We start from the raw sequence: 13,335 nt of genomic DNA on the forward strand, positions 1-13,335 counted from the left end.
AAAACTATACAAATGGATCTGTATTTCATTCTCTGGTACTTCACACCAGACGCTATTTAAGAAGGCAAAAATCATTGACAAGTCGGAGTGTTTTTTGTTTCTGAAGAGGTTACAATTGCAAGTTGGGACAAAAACAACTATAATGACAAAGGGATTTGGCTCATGAGAATTCTTCAGGTATTTCTTGAAACTTGCCTGACAAGAAACCATAATATTTCTCTTTAAGATCTCCACCTGAAAATATGACATTTAGGTAAGTAAAACCGGATCCAAAAATTGCAAAGGAAAGAGGATTACATAGCTACCTCTTTTAAGTTCTAATGGTGCAACGTTTCCAAATCCAACCATCTTCAGAATATCTTTGCCTGGAAAATCAACAGAAAAAAATGATATCATAAATAAACAAATCCTTAAAGCAGGAAAACAATCCAGCTCGAGCTTTTAAAAACAAAAAAAAATCCTCCAGAGACTTGATAAGGCACATGGAACAGCAATGAATCGGTAAACTTTTGTTTACATTAAGGATCTTCTATGTTTTAAAAACTCTATAAATAATTTGCTAAAGATTTTAGAGTAATGGTCAAAATGCTGCCAGCATAACCACATGGTTGATAACCCAGCCTTTTAGAGGTGGTTCACAATAGCAACATGTGAAGACCTTAAGCAATAAAAAATAGTTTTGATAAATCCTTAGTTGATAAGTATCCTTTCTGACAATTCGTCAGGATGAAGCAATAGATTCTATATGCTTCTCCACTTCCTTTCCCCATGATAAGATTTAAGAAGAGAAGTCAACCTCACAAACTCCAAGATGACAATTATGCCATTCAGCAGTGTTCATGCTTGATTTGATGATGCAGAGTTATAACACTTAGAGCTTTGAACCTTACGATCATTTAATAAGGAATTATCATCTTTTTATCAACATGAACCCGGTGCATGATTCAGTAGATTCTTCCTCAACAATGAATTGTTACATAAAAAATCAAGGTAGATATTGAGAAACATATCATGATTATTCCTTACCTGCAACACTCTTTCCTTCTTCACCGACATTAACAAGGAAGGTTGGTATCTGGTTCTCTTTCAACTATAGAAACAATTTAGAAACATATAATAGTACGGCTCATCGATTAGCAGTTAACAATGACAATGATTAATTTAACATATTTATATAAGCTTTGAATTAAAAAAATTACATAAGCTAGTAAATTTTCATTTTTAACCTTGGAGTGAAGAGTCTTTGCAAGATCCAATGCATTAATACAGGAAGGACCCCAAGCATAAGCAGGCACAAACTCCCCATTTTGATAGCCAGCCAAAAAGCGATAAGCTGCTTGGCCAGGAGAGAGCTTTGATATAGAAGGGATGCTTCCAGAACTGCAGGACAGAGAAAATTCCACTGCTTTTAACAGCAAAGTCAATTTGTTTAGGAAAAACATGTTAAATTACACCAATTAGAGTATATTTTTCTAATTCTTCAGAATTTATAAATAACATAGGAACCAAATGGAACAATATTTTTGTTATTTTCTCCAAAGGCAGACAATGAGGAGTGGACCATAGAGAAAGTTACAAACACTCAACCTTTTCAACCCATGCAAATAAATTATTTCCATGGCACTAACAGTAAATTGATAATAAATGGGAGAAGGAATCTACTGAGATTTACAACACACAAACAACATGGAGAATCCATTATTTCCTTGAGCTCCAAGCCCGATGACATCCCCTATGGCCGCACTGTATAAATGAAATTTAGAAGCTGAAATATCATGATTTATTAAATCTTAAACACTGTCAGTCATGCTAGAGTTAGAAACAGGGTGAGGGACCTGAACACTACAAGGAGAAATGAAGTAACTAAATAATTTCCACCATGAGGCTCAGGAACAACCTAATAGTAGCAACACTCAAGACATTAAGGAAATGGGAACTTTATAATTTAGTTCAGGTTCTAGACTTTCTTTTCGATGTTGTACATACTAAAGGCAATAAAACAACAAAAACATTTAAATTTCAAACCTTATTGGTGTAGCAGCGTAAACTGTTAAAGGACAAGAATCATGGGAAACAGCGCGAGTAGAAGTCTCCCAAAGAACATTAGAAAGTGTCAATACGGCAGATGGACTGTCACTAATCACACGAACTTTAGCATCTGATTTTGGTGATGAACTGATAGCCCCATCATGGACAAAAATGTTTGAGATAGATGATAGGTGAGTTGTCACCTAATAAAATCAAGAATAGCAAAACAAGCATTATCATCCACGATGCTGTTTGCATCATCAACTAGGAATTCAAGAAGCAACTTTCAAATGGAAACGATGGTGCGAACATAGATTCATGTGATCTTAGCACATCTCTAATGCTCTACATTTCAAGAACATCAAAAACATTATGCCTTTTGGTTTTCTCCTTAAAAAGTACCCCAATACTCCTTTGTTGTTCAACATAAAAGGTTCACTATTAATGTTTCATATTTTTAATTTATGGATTTGGCTTCTGCATCTCTCTTTTTTGTCAAATCTCCCACAAGCATTCTCAGACATTAAAGCTTCAACCTACCTAAATGAATTTGACATTTATCATAACTGACACAATTGATAATGCCCAGCATTGCATGCAAAACATCGAACATTTTGTAGACGAATGCTATCATTCATCATATATTACTTATGAATATGAAGGAACCAAGTTTATTCTCTAAGATACTAACTATGCATGTAGAGAGGTGAGAGACGGAGCGCTTGTGAGTGAGCCAAAGAGTGAGTAAAGACAAGAGAATTTCCATTCTTATCTCTATGATTAAAGGCAGAATAAGAGCAGAAATATTAAAGTTGCAAAACAAGACATACCTGCTTCAAAAGTTTACTATATTGCGCCTTTGAAATTGCTGAAGCTCTCCCAAGGGTTCCCCTAACATGAACTGGAATCCCGGACAAGGATTCTGACAAAGGAAAACAGGAAACAAGAAAATCAGAAACACCTAAACAACAAAAAAAGGAAGAAAATACCATTCCACTCAATACGGTGAAAGTTTTACCTGCGATGGTTGCACCTTTTTTTTGCAATTCAGAAGACTTCAAGTTTTGGAAAGCGTTATCCTTCACAATTACACCTTTTCCAGCCAGACCCCCATTAAGTCCATAAAAAAATTCAGGGCTTTCCCTATATTAAAAGAAGCAAAAAGCAGAATGATAAGTGTGCAACTTCCATCAAGTACAAACTACGGAGTATGTCACATACTGTCACATGTATAACACAATTAACATCTTTATGGTTTTTACTGTGTAAACAAGATATTAATCAGATTCAAACATACACATCAAAGTCTAATTTTGAATGTTAGCATTATTTTCCAGTACATATGAAAGCTCATTGAAATTTGGTTACACAATGGAAGTTAGCCCCAATCCATAACTCATAAACCTCTATCCCTGAAATCCAAACTCAAAACCTTTAAGTCGAACGTTTAAAGTTTCTAACAATTACAGTATCCAATGGATGAAAAATGTTTAGAATTATTATTACCGATTTTTAAGCAATGGTTTGAATCCCCTTTTAGCATTCGCAAACTTAAGTAAATCCGTATAACTAATAAAATACAAAACAAAGCTTAAAAATACCCAGAAACCCTAATTCATATAAACGAAATTAGACTTCTAATTCAATACAAAATGCCGCATAATTAGCTCCAGCTAGAGAATCTAAACAAACTGAAATAAAAGTTAAGCTAATTATGAAATGCCCCAATGCTCAAACGATTTAAAAAAAAAAAAAATGTTTCATGATAATATAAACTCAAAAAAAAATCGAAAATAAGAGACTAACGCGTCGAGATGAGAGTAAGAAAGGGAGAGTGAATCTGGAAATAGAGGAACAATACAATGACGATGCCGTTGTTTGGATGAATCGTTTGAGAATAAGGTTCCTCATTTTTCTTTTTCTTAGCTGAAAGTGAAAACACCCCTCCGAGAAAATGGAGTCAAACGGACTTTGGGAGAAAGAGAAACCCAAACTAAGTCTTCGTTTTTTTATAGTTTTGTTGACATTGGTTGAACAATGACTCAATGGGGTGAGTTGAGGCACACACACACACAGAGAGAGAGAGAGAGAGAGAGAGAGAGAGAGAGAGAGATAGCGGAAGAACTGAGAGATGATGGGCCTTGAATTTAGAAAGAATTGGGTTATTAATATGGGTTATGAATTTTTGAAATATTCCCATAGTAATTTTTTTTTCCAGGAAAATGAAATCAATGGATTTATAAACAAACCGGGAATGACGTTTTTTTTCTTTATACTGGGAATGTTGTTTCAATAGTTTGCCACTGTTTTAGCAGTATGTTACATATTTCCGTTGTAGTAGGTAAGAAGTGGTAAATAATCGTAATTAAATAAATAAATTAAATTAAATTTTGAGTTTTTGTAATAAGTTTGCTATTCTCATTTGACTGACTGACTTTAGATTTTGTTCAGTTTGATGGTATCAATTATTTCCAAGAATGACCTTCATTTCATAATGTTCATTTATTTTCAACTCTATGTCTAAACTATTTGGTTATTATATTGTATTGTTACTGCTAATTATTTCAAGTGAAACTTTGTGGAGGGCAATTGAGCAGTAATCATTCTAATTGCTAGTAGTCCACTAGTACGTTTTGATGTCATTTTTTCTAACAATTCCCCAGCATTGTGCTAGTCTCCATGCAGACATGGAAATATTTTATGTTAAAAACTGTTTTGAAATCAGTGTCTGATCAGATTTGAAGTAAATTCTCCTCCCTGAAATTATTGGATTATGACTTCCTTGCTTGCTTGTCTCTGGTTTTAAATTTTATGAAGTTACTTTAATGTGAGGCATGGAGCTTTATGTAACAAAATATAAAAGGCCTTTTTAGAGTACTTGAGAGAAAGAAGCATCAGCATGCGTCGAGTTTAAAAAAGTTATAATTTTTGGATAGAATAATTTTCCTTCCAAATTAATTATATATCAGGTGGTATAAAATTGATTTCTAAGGATCAAGTAATGGAGAAGAGAATGATAAGTTTGGTTTACCACAAGTTCAATGCAACTGATTTAAGTACCTCATTAATTTTAATTAACTGTGATCAATGAATCAAAATAATTATAAAATATTGACAAAAAAACATGTTTAGGGTTTAATTATTATAAGAGAGATTAAATAATAATGTGACATTGAGTCCAAAAGAAAGAAGAGCAGGCCAAATCTTGAATTGAAATTTGAAATCCAAAGGCAAACCAACGACAAAACAAAGAATAATAACTCACAAACAAGGTCATATCACAACTAGTTACAAGCCTACATCACAATACAAACAATCAGGGAACAACACGTGGCAAGCCAGGAACACCCTGGACTCAACTGTAGGGAGTACATGAAGAATAGTTTGGTCCAGCCACCACGATAGTCGAATCCAATGCCCTGCCATTCAATAATAACTAGGAATTACGAAAATTTCTAAATAATGCTAAATTAACCAACACTTGTTTCTACTTACAAACATGTCAAAAATTAGTTGTTACCTAGCAAATCGTCAGATCGATCATTCCTTTGATGATGAGATTTCATTGCCATCAATCTGTATTTTAGAGACATGAGCAATCTTGGCCCAATCCTCCCCCATTTCTGGTTTGCATCTTTTTCCCAAAATCGAACTTCCTAGGATTTCCAATTCTTTGAGGCGTGGAATTCGCTCTGGCAGCGATGATAACTTTGGGCAATCTTCAATTTTTAAAAATTCAAGTGATGTGAGATCTTGCCTCTCTGGTAATGTTGTGAGATTCTTACATCCCACAAGTCTCAAGGCTTGCAAGGTGTCAGCAGATCTTAAAAGAAGCCATTGGGGTAGTGCCTCCAACTTTGGTAACCCCCTAATGATCAACGTTTGAAGGCGTAACCCACTACCAACAAGGTAATCTTGGTTATCATCATCTTCTTTTTCTCTCCCTTCCAATCCCAATGTCGTATTAAGATCAAGCTTTTCACAGTCCCAAATTATCAAATGTTTTAATGCGGTTGAAGATTTCAAACCATGCGGCAGTGAGATCAAGTTTTTGCATTCATCAATCGCCAAGGTATGAAGGGATGTGAGGTTCTGAATCCCTTCAAACAAATATTCTAAATTTTCACATTCTGTAATTGTCAAAAACCGAAGAGACTGCAAGTGCTCAAAGCCATTCTCAGATAGAACCCTCTGTCTTGTACTTATCCATAACACTCTGAGACTGACCATGTATCTCATATCTTGGGGCAACTCTTCAATTCCTTCACTAGTGATAATCAGAGTTTCCAAACTCTGTAACTTACATAGGAAATTCGGAAGTTTCTTGATGTTGGAATTGCCGCGTAGGTCAAGACACCTTAAATGCTTCAAACTACCAATATTTCTTGGCAATACCTCAAAACTAGACTCTTCTAGATTTAGTACGCGCAAATTATGGAACCTTGAAAGGCATTTCTTAATAAAGGATTCACTGCTAGGGCCCTCTTTCATATTTTTGAAGCAAAATGTGCGCACATGACATAACTTATCAATACCAAGCAACTCAAAACGGTTTTCTTCAAGAAAATCCAAGTTGTCAATGCACAAATGTCGAACCCCTTGGGGAATATTTTGCTTCAAAGAGTTTACCGTGCAGCACTCATTCTTTGTCACTGCTATTGCAAGATCATGTAGAAGATCATGCATTTTAAAAAAATTAAAATACAATTCTTTAACAAAATCTTGAAAAAAAGATCTTGATGATAGATCGTTCAAGTAACGCCTACCAATATCTTCTGGGTCTTCGTTTTCATTGGAGGGTTGAAGCAAACCATGAGCCATCCAAAATTGGACCACCTCCCAATTAGAAAATTCATAATCCTTTGGAAAGACTGAAAGCAATGCAAAACATTGTTTAAGATGTGGAGGCAATTCATCATAACTCAATTTCAAAACAGGAAAAATGTTCTTTTCCTTTTCCACGAATTTCCACATCTCACTGTCTCTCACAAGTTTCCAATCATGCTCTGAAGTTTTTAAGAGAAGCAGGCTCCCAAGTGTCTTCAAAACCAAAGGAACTCCATTGCATTTTTTGACTATCTCTTCCCCAATTTTCACTAGGTTTGGAGATAGATTCACTTCCCCTTTCTTGAAAGCAAATTGGAGAAACACTGACAAAGCTTCCTTCTCATCAAGACCTTGCAAATTGTGTGCTGGGATTGTGCCCATCATCTCAGCAATTTGGTTATTACGAGTGGTGACTACGATTTTGCTTCCGCTACCTCCTTCCACTAACAGCTGTTTCAATTCATTCCACTCCATAGGATTCTCGTTCCATACATCGTCTAAAATGAGTAAATACTTTTTCCCATCCAAACAATCTCGGAAGGCCTTCTGTAACTGGTTTAAATCCATGTTACTACAATCCACCCCTTTTGCATCTTTAATCATTTTTATCATTAAGCGTTTCAAATCAAAATCATCTGAAACACACACCCACATTTTCAACTCAAAATGACTAGCCACACATTCATCATTGAACACCAACTTTGCAAGGGCAGTCTTTCCAAGACCTCCAATTCCAACTATAGGAAGGATAGATATGTCTTCCCCATCCGTTGGATCTCGCATTAAAGTTGTTATGATTTTTTGTTTGTCTCCATCTCTGCCAATGATATCTGCTAGTTGAACAAAGGAGTGGGTCTCTCTGTCCAAGCGTACGACATGGCTAGTGCCATCATGCCTTTCAGTGAGATGAAAGTTATTTTTCAAAGCAGCAATCTTAGCAAACCTCTCAGTAACTTTTTTAATCTTATGGGCCATCCTAAATCGAAAAGCAATTGGGTTTGAGCTTGAAAAGAAATTGCTTACCTTCTTTCCAATGCCTCTCTGTTTAAGAACTTGCTTCCGCAACGCTTCGATTTCAAATTCATCTAATACATCTTCCGCATCATAACAGGCATTCTTCAACTCTTGTAGCCAAACCCGCAGCTGATTGTCATGAGCCAGTTTTTCTTCAGCATCTAAAAGAACAGCTTTGATAGCAGTTAAAGTTGTCTCAAGCTCCCTAAGGTCACTCTGAACAGCCCAAGCGAAGCGAATTTCTTGATAGGCAATATTGGTTAGTTTGGAAAGGAGGTTTTCAGCAATGTTAAAGGCGAAGGATTCAGCCATGAGTAGTGGGGGGAAAGTGTTTTGTGCCAAGTTTTATTGATGGAATTAAACAAGAAGCTAAAAAGGAATTAAAGAAAGAAAGTGAAGCAGATGGAATCAATAGATTTTCTACTCAATATCCTGTAAGAGACGAAGAAGCCGCTGCGAGTTAAATTCGAAGTTGACTTGGAAAAAAGAGTTTGGTCAATAGTGGAGGACAGCTGGAAATGGCATCCAAGTTATTTTTTTAAAAGTTTTCATAACAAAAGTTTTGAAAAAAAGGGGTAAAACTTATTTGTGATTTGTGAATGAATGATTTTCGTTTGGGTTTAGGGTTACAGCAGCAGTTGGTTGTGTGGGTGCTTTCAAACGTAAAGGTCAAAGTGAAGTTAAATTAAATACTAATACAACTTGACACATTATAAAAAATAACATAATTTCTACGGTTGTAAAATAATTAATTGATAAGAGAATTTAATATAATTAATGGGTAAATTTCTTTGGAACAACATCATTAATCATTAGTCAGGAGTCTGGACAATATTTTTAGCGTTTTGAATACTATTAAGGACTAATGGAAATTTTGAATAAAAAGAAATTTGTATTTCTAAGACTAGAGAATGTTTTGTAATAAAACGGGGTAGTTTTGTTTTTATGAAAAATTGGACTTTTTTTTTTATTTTTAAAGGATAAGTATATTTTTATTTTTTCTTTTTACCTAATTTGATTAGTTAAATTGTTATCATTTGATTATCATGATATTAAACTCAACAATTTGGTGTTTAAATAGATTTCTGCTTTCAATCTTACAAGCAGATCAGTTTGCTAATATTAATACATGCATATATCATCTTCACATAGCAATTTGATGTATTGTTTCATTCAATTTAAAAAGTATAAATTTGACAAAAATATAAACATGTACAAGAAAAAGTAGTTCTTATAAATTAAAAATTATTGTGTTTAGTACTATTAAAATTTAAATATTATTTTATCCGAAAGTAAAAAAATAATCATTCATATTGTAATATTTATGCAAGTTAATGATTTTAATATTTTTTAAAGATAATAATTTAAAAAATATTAATTTTTTTACTATATTATAAAATAGAGTAATTAATTATTAAATTAACAAATATATTTATTTACAGATAAACTAATTTTTATAATATAAATTAAGTAAAAATATTCAAATTAAAAAATAAAATTAATTTATTAAAATCATATCTAAAGAAAAATTAAAAAGTTTATATATATAAAATATTAAAAAGTTTTAACAAATTATACAAATTATTTTTAAATTTATTGGAATGAATATTAGTTTGAAAATATAATAATTTATAAGATAAAATAACTATAATTTTGAGAGGAAGCAAAATTTTAATTCACATTGATATTAACTATTTGTTAATTTTACATATCATTTTACCTTAGTGATAAAAGTTTTTTACCATTTTGAATGATAATTAAATTACCCTAAAAGGCAGTGATCTAATCACTTTTCGGTGCTTCAAAATCATAACCATATAAAATCACCAAGGTAGTGTTTGTATCATTTTCAAAATCACTATGATAATTTAATCACCAATGTGAAGTTATTACCAAAGTGATCTTATCATTTGTGATCTATAATCACTTTATTTCGTTAAAAACCATTAATTCTTAATGATTAAAGATCGTTGTATTTAGTATTACTAATAATCAAACATTGTTCTGTTTGAAAACACTAAAATAATCATATACGTTATAATAGTTACATAAGTTAATGATTTTAATGTTATTTAAAGATAATAATTTGTATACAAAATATTAATAATATTTTAGTTACTTCATAATAAATATTATTAAATTATTAAATTAAAAATATATTTATTGATAGTAAACTAGTTTTTATAGTATAAATTATGTAAAAAATATTTGAATTAGAAAAAATAATAAATTTTAAAAATATATTAAAATACAAAGATTATATTATAAATAAAATTTAAAAATACATTAAAATACAAAGATTATATTATAAATAAATTTTAAAAAACTAAAAAATCACACAAAATATTTTTGAACTTGTTACAATAAATATTAGTTTGAAAATATTAAAATTATAATATAAAATAATAACAATTAATTTTAAGAAGAAATGAGTTTTTAATTCACATATTAAATGAGTAATATTAATTATTATTAATTTTACATACAACTTCATTTCGGTTATAAAAGTTTTCTACCTTATATCACCCTTCAAGGTAGTGATCTAATCAATTTCAGTAATTTAAGATCATTGCCACATAAAATCACTAAGTGATTACTAAATATAGTAATCTAATCAATATGCATAGATCATTATAATTTTTTTAGCAATCACCTTATATCAAATACTACCAAAATGTTTATTAAATACAATAATCTAATCACCATGATTTAGGGTAATTACCCTATATCAAACAACATGTTAATGTGAAAAATACTCTTTTACTTGTCGAAGTTTGGTAAAAAAAATACATTAACCCAATATGGTAATTAGTATCATTTTTAGGATCACCATAATAATGTAATCACCGAAATGATTTTATTAACAACGTGATATTATTCATGATTTAGTATCACTTTATTTGATTAATAATCATTAATTTATATGAATTAAATATAATTGTATTTGATATCACTAAAAATTAAAGATTATCTTATTTAAAAGTATGAAAATAACTATGCATATTATAATAGTTACACTAAATTAACAATTTTAATATTGATAAAAATAATAATTTATAAAATATAATAATATTTTTGTTTATTTTATAATAAAATATGATTTAATTATTAAATTAATAAATATATTTATTTATTAAGTAAACCAATTTTTATAATATAAATTATGTATAAAACATTTGAATTAAAAAATAAAAATAATTTATTAAAATCATAATAAAAAAATAAATAGATAATATTATATATAAAATATTAAAAAATAAAAAATAAAAAATATTTTTGAACATATTACGAACATTAATTCAAAAATATAAAAAATTATAATATAAATTAACTACAAATTTAAAAAGAAATATGTTTTTAATTTACATATTAAATGTGTAATATTAACTATTATTAATTTAACTTATTGCTTCATCTCGTTGATCAAAATTTTTTACCTTTTTAAATGAAAATTAAATAACCTTTCAAGGTAATGATTTAATTATTTTTTATAATTTAAAATTATTATCACATAAAATCATCAAGATATTTATCAAATACGATGATTTAATTACCATGTTTATATCACTATAATTTTTGAAGAGATTATTGATACCAAACATTACTCAAATGTTAATAGTTAAATAATTTTAAATGAAAATATAAATACATCCTTTGTTACTTATTAGTTATTTATTTTTCTACTTGTTTTTGTCTTTTTTTTTTCATTTTTTTTATTTGGCTTTTTTTTAAATAAAAATGATAAGAATTTAATAAATTTTAATTTTAATTAATTAATTATTTTCAAATTCAAGTATATATTAAATATTTTAAATTTATCTTTAATTTAATTATATATTAACTTTGAGATGAATGTATTAAATTATATTTATTTTAAAATAAATCAATTATCATTATTTAAGAAAAATGTTTAATGATAGCGAAATTGATTAAAATAAAAAAAAAAGAAAGGAGAAAAAGTGTTATTCATGAAGTTTTATTGAAAATAAACGTATCTTTATTAGTTTGTCGACAAACAGATTTTATCTCTATTAAAAAAGTAATCACTGTTATTATTTAATTAGTCAAATTAATATATATTTTTAATTTTACTTTAAATATTAAAAAATCCTCATTTGACACGTACTTGAGGTACAATATAATTGTTTAGGTAAAAAAATGATAATTTCATAGTAAATAAATATCATTTTAAAATTAATTAAATTCTCATAATTTTATAATTAAAAAAAGTCTTAGGTAAAAAAACAATGAAAAGAAAAAAAGTGAAATAGAAAAATTAAATAATTAATAATTAAAAAAGTATATTTATGTGTTCATTTAAAATTATTTAACTATTAATATCTCACCATATATTTTTTTACCAAACCTTAAGGACCAAGGATCCATTTGAATACTATGATTCTTGCATTACCCAATATTTTACCACATTTTGGGGGGAAATTGTGCTGTAATTGTTGTCCAATGCAATATTTATTTTTAAAAATGTCCATACTTTAAGTGTTTTTTTTATCTCTTTTTTATCCTCTTAGGTATAGTGTTGGGACAACAATGTCCTTGCCATTTAAGACTTTTTCTTTTTCATTTTTAAATTTTTTAATTTAAAACTTTTTAACTAATTTTATTAATTTATTATAATAAATATATTATTATATTAAATTATTAAATAACTGAATACAAAAAAAAATTAATAAATAATTGAATAACTAATTTTAATTATTTTTAATTATTTTTAATTTATTAACAAAAATATTATTTAATATAAAACGTTTAATAATTTTTAATTATTTATTAATTTCACAAGAGGAAGGATCTATTTATGCAAGTATAATTTATATATATATATATATATATATATTTGATCCAGTGGATCAAAATTAAATTCATTATTCATTTGGATCAGAATAATATTTTAAATTTAATAATTTTGATCCAAAATTTTTTTAAAAATGTAAGAATTACACCAATATAAATGGAGCTCTACTCATTTTACAAATATAAAATATTATAAATTCTATTATATACAAATTTTAATATAATATATTTAATAATTATTTATCTTCTCATTATAATTCATTTTATCTTTACCGTTACGTTTGCATCTAAATACATACATTTATTATTGATTTTAATTTTATCATTACAATAATCAATTTTATAACTACAATAATTAATCTCCTCTTCGTTGTGATTTTTAATTTTATAAAAAAAGCCCATTTAAATTATACCCTAAATGGTTAAAAAGGCATCTTTCAAACTAAAAGTCATAAAGGAATTTCCCATGAACCTCGTGGAGTCAATGCTACTTTCACTTTTCTTCTTTCTTTAAATTTTCTATTCTATCTCCTTACTATAAATTTATTTCTTTGACATTACATGAAATAGAAATTTGATTACATTAAAACAACATACTTTTTGCTTTATATTTCTTACTTCCTGTTGCTCTGGAAAATTAAGAGATTAATTACA

The 13,335-nt window shown here is 28.9% G+C and overlaps 2 protein-coding genes across 3 annotated transcripts; both read right to left on the reverse strand.

The window, feature by feature from the left end:
* Positions 1-4,164, reverse strand: LOC149514973 (uncharacterized). The gene is made up of 8 exons (XM_089743229.1): positions 3,890-4,164; positions 3,047-3,171; positions 2,859-2,950; positions 2,026-2,231; positions 1,227-1,380; positions 1,027-1,090; positions 306-365; positions 1-234 (listed from the first exon to the last, which is right to left on the reverse strand). Exons 1-8 carry the CDS (start codon positions 3,937-3,939, stop codon positions 161-163), a joined length of 825 nt encoding a protein of 274 aa, XP_089599355.1. The 5' UTR covers positions 3,940-4,164; the 3' UTR covers positions 1-160.
* A 1,107-nt stretch (positions 4,165-5,271) lies between these two features.
* Positions 5,272-8,379, reverse strand: LOC111294708 (putative disease resistance protein RGA1). 2 transcript variants are annotated; one of them, XM_022888103.2, is made up of 2 exons: positions 5,549-8,379; positions 5,272-5,447 (listed from the first exon to the last, which is right to left on the reverse strand). In XM_022888103.2, exon 1 carries the CDS (start codon positions 8,179-8,181, stop codon positions 5,569-5,571), a length of 2,613 nt encoding a protein of 870 aa, XP_022743838.2. In that variant the 5' UTR covers positions 8,182-8,379; the 3' UTR covers positions 5,272-5,447; positions 5,549-5,568. The 2 variants fall into 2 exon arrangements, with proteins under 2 accessions (XP_022743838.2, XP_089599357.1); XM_089743231.1 differs by having other exon boundaries at positions 5,272-5,464; positions 5,549-8,361.
* Between the last annotated feature and the right edge of the window lie 4,956 nt (positions 8,380-13,335).

This window comes from Durio zibethinus, chromosome 14, assembly GCF_047325235.1.
Source record: "Durio zibethinus cultivar Kanyao isolate XHJ-2024 chromosome 14, ASM4732523v1, whole genome shotgun sequence".
In the NCBI taxonomy this organism is placed as follows: Eukaryota; Viridiplantae; Streptophyta; class Magnoliopsida; order Malvales; family Malvaceae; genus Durio; species Durio zibethinus.